The sequence below is a fragment of the Porites lutea genome, chromosome 7 (genome assembly GCF_958299795.1).
Source record: "Porites lutea chromosome 7, jaPorLute2.1, whole genome shotgun sequence".
Lineage (NCBI taxonomy): Eukaryota > Metazoa > Cnidaria > Anthozoa > Scleractinia > Poritidae > Porites > Porites lutea.
In genome coordinates, this window is record NC_133207.1 from 25,931,435 (window position 1) to 25,947,002 (window position 15,568).

The 15,568-nt window shown below is 38.9% G+C and overlaps 1 protein-coding gene across 1 annotated transcript; it reads right to left on the minus strand.

Annotated features, from left to right (window-relative positions):
• Window positions 1–5,391: 5,391 nt before the first annotated feature.
• LOC140943637 (uncharacterized) lies at window positions 5,392–9,354 on the minus strand. Its single transcript, XM_073392759.1, has 6 exons — window positions 8,992–9,354; window positions 8,763–8,825; window positions 8,035–8,108; window positions 7,473–7,670; window positions 6,905–7,111; window positions 5,392–5,873 (listed from the first exon to the last, which is right to left on the minus strand). The coding sequence occupies exons 1-6, from the start codon at window positions 9,252–9,254 to the stop codon at window positions 5,392–5,394; spliced, it is 1,287 nt and encodes a 428-aa protein (XP_073248860.1). The 5' UTR covers window positions 9,255–9,354.
• Between the last annotated feature and the right edge of the window lie 6,214 nt (window positions 9,355–15,568).

The window sequence follows — 15,568 nt, forward strand, 5'->3', positions numbered from 1 at the left end:
TGTTTTGGTCCACAAAGTAAGTGACATTAACTAAAAGCACTAACAGTGAATCCACGAAAAAGTTTTCATAAAATAGTTTAAGTTTTAGTCTTACACTTCTACGCAAGACAAAGAAACACTCTAAATTCAAGATTTCTTTGAATCCCTCAATTGAAGAAAAAAATATTCTCCTATGATTTGTTTCTAATTTTTAGCTTAAAATAAGAAATCTCGAATTTAGAGTGAAATACAAAAACATAATACCAGAATATCAAATTTTTAGTTTTAAGCTGGCTAATGATTTACAAAAAAAGTTTACTTGTAATGGAAAGTTTAATTACTTTGCAAATATAATGCATGCAAGCTGTTTATGACATATGAAGAGTAGTAGCATACGTATCATCTTATAATCTGATGAAGCTTAATGAGGATTCCAGCTGACAATCATCAATGAAAGGCTAGGATGTAGCCAGAATCGAGAATCCTTTAAATAGTCCACATACTGATTGCAGTCCACATTTCTTATAAATAATTCTTATAAATATTTACCTCGTAATAGAAGATCTGTACATTGGTTCAACGTGACATCCTGTATGGCCTACATTGTATTCAGACTGGCAACCATAACCCAGGCATGATTCAGAAGACTTGTTACATTTAGCCCTTTACTGAATAAAGGATTGCTAAAGGTACAATATTTTGCATTGATAGCCAACTTCGTTCGCCATCTTTGAAATTACCCAGAAGATACTGGTAACTCGTGTCTTCCCAGGGCCCTCTCGCTCAGCCTATTGTCCTCGATATGCTTTCTGGGTAATTTTCAAGATGGACGGGAAAACTTCTGAAGAAAAGGAGGAGAACTCGTGCAAAACTTTTGATGTTAAATCGAGAAGTTTCAAAATGTATCACATGCAGGTAAGCTAAGCTAAAGCCTTTTACGCTTGCAACGTTAACTCTATAAAAGCCTTGTTGATCCCAGTCCACTGGCAAGTTTTAGGTTGGAAGCTTCAATGTGGCGTACGTGACATAAAAACACGCACAAAACGCCTGAGCCGGTGATCATTTTGTAAAAATGCGAAGCAGGAAAGTCAGAAAAGATTCATCAGTGACAACTTTTAAGAGTTTGGAAGACATTAAGCCGATAGTAGAGAGTGTTTTCTTTTTAATCAAGTTAAATAAGGTATAGTCCTCTGCACAACTATGAACACTTTCTGACATTTTGTAAAAAATAAGTAAGCCTAAACAGAAAATATGGTCATTTATTTTTGCTGTTTTGCTAGGATAAGAATGATCAAGAGTTTACTATCAAGTTAACTTGATCCTCCTTTCTTTTGTAGAAATCAAGGTGTCTCTCACAGGATTGTCCAAGTTTAAGGAGGGAATTTCTAAAATATGGGAACTGCTGTCTTTGCGAAAAGGCATCAGCCTTCATTTGCAAGAAATTAGAATAGATTATCCGAGGAAACGAAAAGGCAATCATTTCTGGCAGTGAAAACAAACAATTGAGCTGGACTCCAAGGGAAACCATCAGTGACGTGGAGAGAATGGATCAAGTGGGAGACTTAAAGATAAGTCGTAATTTTCAAGGAGAAAGAAATTTCATTTCATTTCAGTAAAATTGATTGTGGCATAAAAATTTCCTCAGCTGAGTTGTAATTCGTCAGCTTCCCCGGATTTTTATACTAGTTCTTTGAAGAACATTGACACAGACTGCAAAAACTTTTTTTTTTTTTTTTCAATTCTGGAGTTAGTGATAACAATTGATGACATGTCATGTGATACCTATTATGCTCACCTGCCTATTAAAACATAGTGTTATTGATTTAAAAAAAATAAATTAAATTAAATTAAATATCCTACCTGTGCTTATACTACAGCTACATTTTTTTTTTATCAATTCATGATTGTTTTATTTTCATTTTTTTTCCTCACTACTGGTAATTTATTACTCTGCCAAATAATTATATAGCTTTAATGAATAATATATGACGATGATGACAATGATTATTATTATGATACAGCCACCAAATGGTTTAGTTTGGAGTCTAAATGCTATATAATTGATAAAGAACAGGACTCCATATCACTAGCATATCCATACTTAAGCTTGTCCAATTAGGAAAATATTTCAGTTAATAAATTTAAACAAGATTTGGCTTCATTCAACTTTGGAGCTCATCTGAAATTTTTGGTTTAATTTTTTCGTAATTGGACAACATGGAGCCTACTATGTATAATTATATAAGACATACAAAGATTCCAAGGCATCTTTATATGTATGGTACTAAAGCATTTTATAAGTTTTAAGCCTTATAACCTCAACATAAGATGGATCATTTTCCCTTAACTCGCCTTAACTCGCCTTAACTCGCACAAACTCACAACTAATGGGCGAGCTCAATTTTTCCTTATCTCGCCTTAACTCGCCTAAACTCGCATTAGCTCGCACAATCTCGCGGCGAGTTAAGGTCCCAGAGTAGGCCTTATTATCTCAAACTTCTGCCTGATTCAAGTTGGAATCTGCAGCTCTAACATGTAAATTCATGTCTTGAAAGTCATGAATGCAATGTTTAGAACTTAAGGGTGTTCTATATTATTAAGAATGATTTAGAATTCACAACCCGAATAGTTAACTGTTAACATCTTTGCTGTTGAAATAATTAATAAACAACATCAGTACTTGGGACTGACAATGCCTCACATTATTTTCATACTGGCCCCCGACCACAGTTTATTTCTCCACTTGAAAAATCATTTTCGGCCTATAGCTCAATTTTACCTTGGCATGTAACATTTTTCAATCAGCTGTTATTTTTCCTCCCTTTCCTTTAAATTGATGACCACAATAGATCTAAGTAAAAGTGTATCAGTATAAGGTTCTGGTAAACATCTGCCCACCTACCCTTCCTAAGGATAAAGTTGCTAGCTGATTCATATTGTGACAAACTTTAAGCTGTTTTGAAAATTATCAAAGCAAAGAAAACTTTGAACTACAACATCGACACAGTTGTGATTCAGACTGTATTCGCTCAAGTTGGCTCGCTCAAGCTGAAACGTTTATGCTGTTTTCCACTAGCTATAAATGTCTCTTTCTATTGTATCTGTTCAGGAATAAGTTGAGCCCAAACCTGAATGCCCACGAAAAAACGAAAAGATATCTTTTAATCTTGAGTTTATAAAAACTTTAACGACTGTTAAAATAGGCTGTTTGTAAAATATTACCTCAATTGTTTCCCCTTTGTCTAAAAAAAAAACAAAATAGACTTGAAGTTATCGAGTAGTGCCTCGAGTTGAGTGAAAATAGTAAAAGAGGAGGAATCTGAATAAACCAGACACTTTTACCGATAACATTGACCTCACAAAGCTTGCTACTTTCAATTAGAAATTTCAGAGAGCAATTTATAACTTGAATGTAAAACTCATGTAAAATTTCCTTTCCTTTCACTGACCTTGGGGCAATTTCCACAGACCGAAGGGTTAATTCTAAAACGAGATAACTTTAACAGTGCAAAACAGAAGAATTTGATGCTCGATGGAACATCATGGCTTCGCAAAACGAGAAGGGAGTGGCACGGGGTGAGTAGTAAACTGGGCACAAGTTTGCGCGTTTTTAAATTTTCATGCGATATCCTGGACTTGAGAAAACGCCGATCCCAATCTCCAAAGTAAAGTATGGTAGCTATCCTTCAAAAAATATTCCATACTTTATCCATTTGTTTTCCCTACTCGTTTTCTATAGAATAAGTGGTCGTACGCTACTAATAAGCGATATTGCGCTGCCAATTTGGGGGTGTGCCACCAATAAGAATGTTTTAAAAAATGTTTTGGAATCTATAACATTATTGCAGAGCTGCTAACCTGCCCAGAGACTTACCCTCTGTAGACGTTCGAAAATCAGTCAAGTGGGACTCGTTATTTGACATGAACAAAGGCCACTTTAATTTATAAAATATTTCATCACATAACTCCATCATGCTTAGAACGTCTAATCCAGAGGCGAAAGAACAAGTACGACTTGTGTCATATCACCATCGCGTAAGTGTTCCGTGTTTCGAAACGTACAGCATGAAGAACTCCACCTCGTACAGAGGATCCCATACTTGGAACTTGTTAAATCCCTCCGTGGCTCGCTCAAGCGCCTACGCTAAAATTGCCATAAACTCTCAAGCCCTCAAAAATCTCAATTTCTCAGCTGAATCACCCCTTGCAATAAATATGTTCAATGACAGTGATCTCGTCTTTTATTGACTAATAATCAATGTAATAATACCGATACATGTATATTTTTTGGATAACACAAGAATTGAGTCCTTTTTTACTTTTTAGGTATAGATTTTTTAATTACAATTATGTATTTTCATTAGCATGTTTTTAATTAATATGTGCACGGCCCCATAAACAGTATTTGCTTCAATTTTATCTGCATGTGTTTAAATAAAAGTTGTTGTTATTAGTGGGAGAATTTATGGAAGTTTTAATTAGGTTTGTTGTTTTTGATCATGTTCTTTATTCTCGTCACCAATGTGTAAAACATGGAGAAATTTGTTGCTCATCACTCTCAGGGCTTAATGGGCTAAAAATATAGTGATATAATCTCCCATTTGTTTGCTGGTCTTCCATTGAGCAGCCATCGCTAGAGCTCGCCTGACAACAACTTGATAATGTGTTTTTACAAAATTCGCCGTCTCGTCTTCTACCAGGTAGACTGCGAGCAGTCTCTTATTTTTCTTTTGAATCGCAGTAACTTTACTTTTTCACTCGCCTCTCGAGGCCCCGAGGAAAAAAGGACGACCGCTAGCGGTCTACCCATCAGGTGCAATCAAATAAATTGATCAAGCGCGTAAATTGCGAGCGCAGTGTGAGGTGTACTAGACAAACCTGGGATCACGGTTCACGGGCAGTGCGCTGACACTTTAAAGGCTTTATAAAGACAGATTCCTCGAGAATCTGTGTCCCGTTGCCTCGCCCTTGTCGCTTTTATCTCGTCAACACCAAATAACGCCTGTCAGACGAGCTACAATCTGGTGAGGAAATTCTCTTCTCTTGTATGCTTTCTTCCTTTCATGGACTCAACAAACAGGGACTTGATTAAATTTTACATGGCCGTCGAAGATTAGCTTTGCTACTTGCTGGCTGACAGGCTCCTGTTTGTACTGATTTCTTGGAATCGGTAGGAAACTGAAGTAACGAAACACATTTTTTAACAATGTTTTCACCTTCTTTTAATTGTTATTGCATACATCCCGTATTAATCTACAGCGAACTTTTCTGGCGCCCTAGTGCTAGCAGACCAGATAACGCAGTGTGTTTAAAGTCTTGTTAAAAGTATATACTGATTTAACCATTATTTTTTAGTTTTCGTTTTTAACTCATCGGTATGGCAGCCATGTCACAGTGGCAGGTATCTTCCCGTTACTTGGTGCACACAGCACATGTCAACTCTCGACCGTTGACATAAGGAAGACATGGGAGTGAGCCACAAACACCTTCCACAGGGTACAGCAAAGCACCATTCTTGTCTGCATTGCTACCAGGAACAAACTCTGGATCCTTGTCAACACAGATGAAATCGGTTGAATGCCCGTGGCCATGATATGCAGTCATCAGGTACCCATGATACTCCTCGGTCCATCCAGATGGACAGTCATTCCTGGCAGGCATCATCAGCATCGAGCCACGTGACTTCACGAAGCAGATAACACATGGTGCTTCATGATCATGAAGATTTCTCTTAAAAGGGTTTCCGTTGCGATCATTTACTTCATATTCAGTGCCGTACACGTATCCAGAGTTCTGATGGCCATTTGTGTACTTGTCATACTTTGGATTGTGTGGAAGGCAGAGGTAGTTCGCTCCACCACCATGGTGAGTGTAATGCTCTCCCCCCATTATACCTGATACAAGGCAAAAAAATTTATCAACAATTATCCTTTAAAATTCTGTCAACTCGCCAAGTTAATCAAAAGATTTCCTGTTCCGCTCTTCGCAAGTGGATGAAATAGCGGCTAGCGGTTGAGGGAGGCAAGACGTCTTTTCTCTGTCCTGGTTATTTGAAATGAAGAATTTTCGCGAACATTTGCTTTCATTTTCTTTTGTCATAAAATAACTTTGATTTCTAGGCAACTGAATTCCTCTTGTAAGGAAATGCTGAGTTAACAAAATGGCCTCTTCTACTCGAGTGAGCTGTTATTGCAAGCGAAAAACATTCTACCAAAGTAAATCGGATAACGCAGTTAAAATAATTTGAAATCCTTTCTTACCTTCAAAAACATCAACCCTAGGATTCTGTTGATTAGTTCTTACTCAGAAAATTGGCAAAACACCTAGTTTACGTAATATCGCTAGGAGGTGAAAATTGCTGGGTTGTCAAAGATAAGAAACTAATCAGATTGCTTAAACACTAAGACCACAAACCACAAATGTCTGTAACATTTTTAGGCAAAAATTTAATACAATACTCTACTCATCGTCTGCCTATTTCTATTGATCACTAAAAAGAAAAGCGTTCTTGACTACAAATTTATGAAAATACATTTCAGCAAGCGGTAATCATTTATGTTTCATGGGAGATTATTCACTGTTCATGGATCCGATCGACGACATAGACTGTAAAAAAAAACTTTATCCGGGATACAGTTTCATGTGACCTCGACGTAAACAATGCCGTGAGAGCGCGCATTGTTGGGAAAAACAAGAGGCGTTTTCTCTCTCTTTTTCTCTCTCATACCTAGATTTCACTCTGTCTTATGCATGAACCAGTTACACTGCTGGAAAGATGCAACAAAAAGATAACTTGAAGAGATGCCCGGGTCTTTCACTTTTAAATATGATTAATAAGTGGTATAAAAATCCTCAGCTTATCACTCTTTCTGTATTTAGAATCATGGCATAATAGTAACTATCATGTAAGCTTCTTTTCGCATACCTTTATAAACTATCTGCGCACCAGTAGGACATGTGGTCCTTCCCCAGCGAACGTACTTCACCCCTGATGTCCCAGCTCCATCCTGTCCCTTTTCTCCTTTTGCACCTCGTGGTCCCTGGGCTCCAGTCTTTCCAACTGCTCCCTGGTCTCCTTTAGGACCAGGAGGGCCTGAGGATGACTTGTTGGTTCCTTGTTTTCCCTGTTCTCCTACAAAGTATAAAAAGACCCCAAGCACTCAAACTCGACTTATTATATCATTTGGCTCAAAATTGGAGCTGTCATGAAACTTTTTTTTCCTACGGGATTCTGACGATCATAAATCACGCATTTAACGGTTGAAAAATGGCCGGCTTGCAAAAGACCCAAAAACACCATAAAAAAGAAATAAGATGTTAGCTGAAATTCGATTGATGAAACTTATTGTTTACAGCTAGCCGGGTCAGAGGCTAACTTGTAAATGTTGGTATGTTGATAGAGGAGTTTCTTTTGCTCTTTTTCCTACATTCACAGTTGGTGTTATAAAAGCTTCAGTTTTTTCCTTGATCTCTATGTCGTTTGTCCTTGATACCTTTTGATCCTTTTGGTCCAATTAGTCCTGGTTTCCCAGGAGCACCCGCAGACCCCTGTTTCCCAGGAGTACCAGCAGGCCCCTGTTTCCCAGGAGTACCAGCCGGTCCTTGTTTCCCAGGAGCACCAGTCGGTCCTTGTTTCCCAGGAGGGCCAGGTGGTCCAACTCGTCCCTTTCCGGTGTTCTGCATATGTTGTCCTGAAAAAGAAACACGGTGATGTCACAACCTCGGTCCCAAGGTTTTTTCCCTCAAATTTTTTTAAGGGAAAAAGTCCTGGGAACGAGGTTGGGTGATGCCACTCACAAATAAAGCAAATTTACCAGCCAAATGAATTACATACCGGTTCTTTGGCCACATTGTTGCTTACGAATTCTTAAACACTAAATTGACAACATAAAATCGCTTATTTTAAGTTTTTAAAAGGACTGAAGTTTTAGGGCAAAACACCTGAATTGAATATTTCCGGCTGTTCATGTTGCCTACCGGATATTAATGAAACTCGCTAGTTGCTTATAGGTAGTTTCGTACTAATTTGCAGTAGGATTGAACAACATATTTTACCAAGAATGTAGGTCAAAAGTGACCCGTAAGATTCCCCCGCTGGTCGGGAAGATAATCGCAGTAAGCCATCAAATCTGCAAAAAAGAGTCAAACATAGAAATTGTCAGAGATAGTGTAACGGCGACCTTCGTGTCTTTAGCCCTAGTTCAACTACCAGTTCCGTCTTAATGCGGCTTGAATTTAACTTTACAAGAGTCAAGCATTGTTATATTTTCGTGGTGTTTGCTACGCTTCTTCTGCTCTAGGAAATTAGTGCGTGGATGAAAGAAAAAAAACTGTCATCAAGTCAGTTTATAAATAACCAACAATTACTCTGGTCTTTACACTGAAGGATATTCTATTCTGGATCTGAAAACTGATCTTCCCACACAAACGGGCTGCAAGTCTTCAACATTCATCAGTGCCGGCCAACAAAAAGCGTTTTCCTGTTTAAAGGGGGTATCCAGGTACTTTTATAATAGGAGACCCAAGCGTATGCACAGTTTTGAAACTGTTTGAAAGGCTTATAATATCCCCCTTCGGCTTCCTGAACTCAGGAGTCGCCGTTACACATTTTAGGAAAGAGGGGATTTGCCATGTTGCCAAACTGAGCTCATGCTTCGTTAGACAAGAGATTGAACAGATTTCCCCTAGTATGCAATGGCAATTTCAGAATCGAAGTATGCTTAGTTTAAAAAAGCAATTATATCTATTTAACAATGGTGAATTTTTAATTTCATTTCTCAAACCTTTTCTCCAGTTCATGAAATCGTCTGATCATCATTCGAGACAAACGTATGCTGTTGTTGTGGCTTGGCAAAGAAGAGGAAATGAGGTTAGTAAATCCATCATTTTACAAACAGTGTGAACATCGTAACCGATGAACAGTGTCTAATAGAATGTTCCCCTGGCCTCGAATTAACTGAGTTCTCAAAATGAGATAGCAAATCGCCGAGCTAACATAATACCTTTAGCTACCTTTCTTCGAGATCTTTCAGCCGGTTTGCAAAGTCCGCCAGATTGGGAGTTCGGTTATTTTTCACCGTTCTTCGATCACGGTACAGCAGCGATTGTTGTCCACCAACTTCAGTGCCTTCAGTAGATACGCGATCTTCTCCTCGCGGTTTTCGCGCCAGTTGATCATCAAGAGCGAGGATATGAACCAGACCAGCACAGAACATCACTGTCACAGCCAAGAAACGTACGGTCGAGCGAGGTGTAACCGCTGGAGACAATTTCATTTTAAAGGAAAGATCTTTTGAAACAGAAAACAACCTTTTGTCTATCCTCCACAAAAAGGTGTTACGTGAAGTCAATATCGAAGCTCGGAAGGTACAAAAATTCGGACGAGAAATTTTTCGCGCTTGTGACGTAACATCTAAGGCCATCGGAAGGCGGATGTGAGCTTGCAACAGACTTAAATATGCAAGGACAATAAGTAAACAATCTACTATATTATCGGTATAGTCATATTAAGTATGGAGACGTCATTTACGGACCAACTGTTTCAGAGCATGATTAAGCATTTTTGACGCACACAAGAAGCCTGACCCAGTCTGAATCCAGTCGTTAACGTTTAAATGGTGGAGGCTAAAGAAAGTATTGGAATCTGTACCGAGTATATCTTTTCTTCTGCCGGCCACTATATAATGTAAAATCTGTTAAATTTGCATGTTAAGCTTATTTATTTAAGCCTCCGGAAATTTTTGATAGTAAGGTTTCGAGCCCTCCATTCAGGCCCGAGCGAGAATACATGTGCGTTACTTTTTCATCATCCGAGGGAGAAAGTTTAAAATAACATTTTTTCGTTTATGGCTCTATATCCCGGCTGTACATCTACCTTAAATTTCAAATTGTGAATCAAAACCGTCAAAATACCTACCAGGCGACAGGCTGCCTCAGAAATAACGTACAAATTCTCTAAAATTTACTCTGCTTAGTAATATTGAGAAAATACACCCTTTGTGAAAGTCTAAACAGACAAAATTTGTCAAATTAAACTTTACAAAATTCGGTAAACCGACACAAATTTGGTGCGGCTATTGTAGGTAAAATCTTTTCTCAGGTTTAAGCAGGATTTCCTTTGTATTTGTTGAATTAAAGGAAGCTGAATAAAACTACAGAAAATTGATGGTTTTCACATGACGTCACTAAAATTCTAACCAAAGAACTATAGATCCTACTGAGATTTTACTTTTATCATTTATTAGAGCAGCCGAAAACTAATTTCCATACAAATTTTCGCTTCAAAAGGGTTCTTGGTTTTGTGATAGAGTACGCTTGAATTTCTTGCGTGACACGGCATTTACATGACAGCTCTCTCGGCTGTCATGTAGGCAAAAAAGTGACTTATTTCATGGAATTTTCCTATCTAGACAGTTCATGTATCAGAAGCAGTATTACTTGAATGTTTATGAGTTCCTCGAGGAAGAAATTCGCGCTTTTGTGGCAAAACTCGGTAACAGATGTTTCTGTTGGTTTCGGTCCGCCACGTTGGTGCCCATCCAGATGGGCACCAGCATGGCTTCTCCTTACAAATCTTTATAAATCTGGGCAATAAATTTCTTCTTATATCTCGAATACGAAATATTCCTCTCATCTGAATCTTGGGGAGAGTATTTGTAAATTAACCTCCTTTCATTGCCCAGATTCTGGACTTTATCTATTGAACGGTTGAGATTTTTCTTTTTGTTCTATTTTGAATGGCGTGACACTGGAAACCGGCAATAGGCTGAATACGGTTTAAAACTGAGAGCGGAATTTACCTTTAAGGACATGGCCACTTGTCACACATACTCAAAGGCAGCAGGGAATTGATCGAGATCGGCTCTGTTCTTTCGTATAAATCATATTCCTCTGAAGTATATCCTGATTTTTGATTTATCGTTCTCTGTCGCTCCCCGGAAGTAGGGATAGGAATCCTGGGAATGATACTCCTCTGTTACTATAATCCATTTTCTACAACTCGGTAACTGCGCCTACACACACACACTGCTATACAGGTTGTACGGCCTCGGTGGATAACACCGTCCTTGATCTGCATAATTCTTACAATTATTCCATTCGCGCTTGTTGGATATGAGGTGGTAAATAGCCAACGGGGCGCGTAGCGCCAAGTTGGCTATAACTATCTCATATCCAACAAGCGCGAATGGAATAATTGTTTTATTAAATTTTTGTAAACTTCCAATGACTGGTTATTACATTATTACATTACATTATTAAATATTACAAAAAGACCGGATATTAAGTATCTTCCGGTAAACCAAGGGAAAATCACGTGACATGTGCGTTATTCTCGACAAGTACTGTTTTCCAGCCTCGTACCCATGCCAGTTCGCACTATCCGAGTTACAAGAGGAGGCTTGGATTGACAGGTGAAGTCACATCCGAAATCGCCGAGGACGACTGGGAGCGAAGCTGACTGTTTTCGCTTGTCGGTGCCAGTACGGCACTTTCTGTTTTTTTCTGTTGTATCGTCTGTAGAAAGCTCGCGAAATCTACTTTTTTCCCACCGCTTTAATGTCCGAGAGAAATTTTGTTGTTTTCCATATAAGGTCAAACTAGGTATATGAGCTGATAACCGAGATTGAGTGAACCAATCAGAATGTTAGAAATGCATTATCCGAAGTTGAAAATTTAATAAATATCCTACTCAGACTCATTCAATCTTTGATTGCTAAACATCGGTGCTTGCGACTGACAATTCTTCACATTATGTTGAAACTCAATTCCAGACCACAGCTTATTACTCCACTTAAAAAAAATAATTTTCTGCCTAAGCTTAATTTTTCAATCAGGTGTTATTTTTCCTTTTTTTTTTTCCCTTAAACTGATGACCACCTGAGTCAAAGTGTCTCATTATAAGGTTCTGGTAAACGTCTGCCCACCTACTCTGAGGGTCTCAATGGGGTAGTGGCTTTTACGGTTATCGGCTAAAATTTTGGTTTTTTTACGGCTATCGGTTAATTTTTTTCAGTTACGGTTAACAAAAAAGTTAAAAATTAACTTCTTTTGTTTCAAAAAGTTACATATTAATTAATCTGTATTTTTGGTATCTTTAAAGCGAAGTAAAGGTCTTAGGATCATCTCGGGATGAGATAAGCTATTCTTTAGAAAAATTTTAACATTTGATAGATCATACTTTTTATAAAGTATTCCACTTCTAATACTATTTTACACATAGAAATGTGAATTGTCAATTTAAAAATAATCTTTGTGAAAAAGCAAAGCACACACGCGAACGCCCAACTCAAGGCCGGGACGCGACATTTATTACAACAGAAATGGCCGTTTTCACACTAGAGACGGATTATTCGTGTGAGATGGGTTATCCGTTTGATGATTCGCGTCAGATAGGTAATACGTCTTAATTTGAAAATGGAATAGTTTTAATTTTGAATGAACAATCCGCCTGACTTTATCTGTCAATTTCGACGGAAAGTTTGAAGATGGGATTATCCGTTCCAGATAGCTTGTGTACAGCCGCCCTCTTCCCTCAGAAAAAATCGGAGAAGGGGTGTCTGTCGGGAAGGGGGCGACTGTACACAGGCTAGTCTCAGACGGATAACCCATTTCTAGCTCTAGTGTGAAAACGGCCAATAACAAAATTGCCGTGTCCAGTGTTTTTAATGATAGCAAAGGACTGTACGAAACGACTGTCAGCCGTTGCCTTGTCCGGAGGCCTCATTATTTCGCGCGGCTAATACGTTTCGGGTCACGTGGTCCCAGCGAGTTCGCCACCGAAATGCCTTGACCGTAGCGTCAGAGAAAAAGAGGGACATGTTGTTTATCGGCAACGTGTTTTACAAATAGTGACATCTCTGTGTGTTGTTTCACTAGTAGGGAGTTTACGCAACGACGACGACGAAGGCAACGAGAACGGCAAAAACTTGAAGCAATAGGTTTAGACAAGCAAAACAACAACTTTGCACGTGCATCACGCTTTTTTGTACATATCTCTGCCGTCGTTGCACGACTACAACGTGAACTGACTGCCTAATTTCATGTTTTGTTGAGGACGGGAACAAAAGACAACAACTTTCTTCTTCTTTTCCTGAACTTTGATAAGTCCTTTAGAATTCAACTCCAAAACAATTTGCCAACACTTGACGAATTAAACGAGATGGAATAAGCGCGATAAAGTTTGAGGCAGCGCAAATTCACTTTTTAAGCGACGATTTCGTAGCCGTCGCCGTCCTCGTCGTTGCGTAACTCCTTAGTTCGAGGGCACGACCTCCTGAAAATCGCAAATATTAATCCCCAGCAAGAAGCCACACTTTCGCTCTGGAAACTAGCCGGGAAATAAAAAACGCAACCATAAGTGAGTTTAGTACCTTCCTTAAAGGTAGCAAATTTAGGGAACAATTTCTTTTACGGTTAACTATTTTTTTACCCTATTTACGGCTAACGGTAAAATTTTTTCAATTTTTACGGTTATCGACTAAATTTTTGGCCGTTTTACGCCTATCGGTTAACCTCATTGAGACGCTCTACTCTTGCTAAGGAAGAAGTCAGTGTTAACATTGGCTTTAAGGGGGGAGGATTACATGGGCAGTTGCCCAGAACCTGGTCCATACAATCAAAAATTGAAATGAATGCACAAATTGTTTTTGTCGTTAAAAAGGGTCACTACTATCAAGCTTTTGGCCCTATTACAGCGCCTTTCTCTCTCTGTAAGTCAAGTAATGCAATTTCTCACAAAACGTAATTAAGTTGATTCATTTTGTGATAAACTTTAAGCTGTTTTAAAAATTATCAAAGCAAAGGAAACTTTGAACCACAACATCTAAACAGTTCTGATATAGACTGCTTTTGCACTGTGGCTCGCTCTAGCTGTAAAGTCTGCGTTGTTTTCTACAAAAGTCCCTTACTATTGTAGCGGTAAGTTTTATACTCACAATTACGCGATGATCCTCCCATGGTTCAAGAATTAGATAAGCCCAAACCTGAATGCCCACGAGAAAACGACAAGATATCATTTAGTCTTGAGTCTTGAGTTTATAAAAACTTTAACAACTGTTAAACTAGGCTTTGAACAAACACCTTATACTAAGAACCGTCAATTTGTTTGTAAAATCTTACCTCAATTGTTTCCCCTTGTCTATAAAGTAATTCGGCTTGACGTTATCGAGTGGTGCCTCGTGCTTGAGTCAAAACAAGAACCCGCTTCTAGCGGATTCAGTCACGCTTGCTTGAAGATAAGATCGAGAAATGAGGAGGCGATTAATTCTACACGAAACGAAACACATTTACTCGCTAAATGTTTTTTACTTCCTTTTTTATCGACGTCGATCCTTTTTACTTGTTTCTGAATTGATTTAGTACGCGTGTTGGCGACGACCGGAAATACGTCTGCGGTCGCAAGCTATACGCGTGTATAAATATACGAAAATTCAAAGGCCTCGATTCCAGAGAACTGTAACATCATTGCCAGATACCGAAAAAGTGATTTACATGGCACGTCTTTTCAATCATCGCCGAAAATAAATCGCACATCCTCATCCCAAGACTCATTTGCATACAGTGAAAGTTTACAACACCTGACCATCGCAATTTTGCTAATTCAGATTCTTATTTTTTTCGACCGCTCAGTAGTGTTCACTTGCTCCAAAGTAATCAACGCTTTCAAGCGATAGAATTCTTGGATCGACACGTTTCCGAAAAGCTCTAAATTTAATCTTTCCGAAGCTTTCTTCGCAAAACATGCGTGCCTTCCATCACGCAACGATTCTTAGTCCCAGTTTCCACGGTGTCCGCAAAGAACGCCTGGCACAATGACCCCCCATTTCTGACCCAAAAACGACAAAAATGCCCGGGGGTACTTCCAGACAAATTGGGTGGGGATGTGCGACACGCTTTCTCAAACTCTTACCCTATTTCAGACCAAAATCTGTGATTTTGCCTACCCTGTTTCAGACCTGATCAAAAAATTTGATAACCTATTTCAGACCTGAAGCCCTAGAGCCCGGCGCGTGACCGGAGCGCGTGACAAGCTGTTACGGCATGTACTAGAGTGCACAAACCTACCCTATTTCAGACCAAAATGGTCGAAATTGATACCCTATTTCAGACCAAAATGGCTGAAGAAACATACCCAGTGGCACCGCACATACCCATATAACCTATATAAGGGACCTCCCCCCCCCCCCCCCTCCGGGGCGATAAACGCGTTGCAAACTATGAGTCTCGCCGCTTAAGAAAGCGAGACTAATAATAAAAAAGAAGAAATGTGAATAAACCGGACAGAATATTTTAAAACCTCACAAAGCTTGATGATTTCACTTAAGGTGATGATGCACGAGACGATTCGCAACGACGATTTTTAGCTCAACACAGCGTTGCAACATTGTTTCGAGTGGTTCCAGCATTGTTCCAGCATTGCAACGCTGTGTTGCGCTAAAGATCGTCGTTGCGAATCGTCTCGTGTAACATCACCTTAAGAAATTTCAGAGAGCAATAACTTGAACGTAAAATTCATGTTTCCGGTAAAATTTTCTTTCATTTCACTAACCTTGGGAAAATTTCCACCGACCAAAGGGTTACTACTAAAAAT

Bases quoted from the DNA above. Each gene is read 5' to 3' on its own strand.
- LOC140943637 (XM_073392759.1), bottom strand. From the start codon at position 9,254: ATGAAATTGTCTCCAGCGGTTACACCTCGCTCGACCGTACGTTTCTTG. The intron at 8,826-8,991 runs GTAGCTAAAGGT...TTCTTTGCCAAG, and splicing joins CTGAAAGATCTCGAAGAAAG to CCACAACAACAGCATACGTT. The intron at 8,109-8,762 runs GTTTGAGAAATG...TCTTTTTTGCAG, and splicing joins TTTCATGAACTGGAGAAAAG to ATTTGATGGCTTACTGCGAT.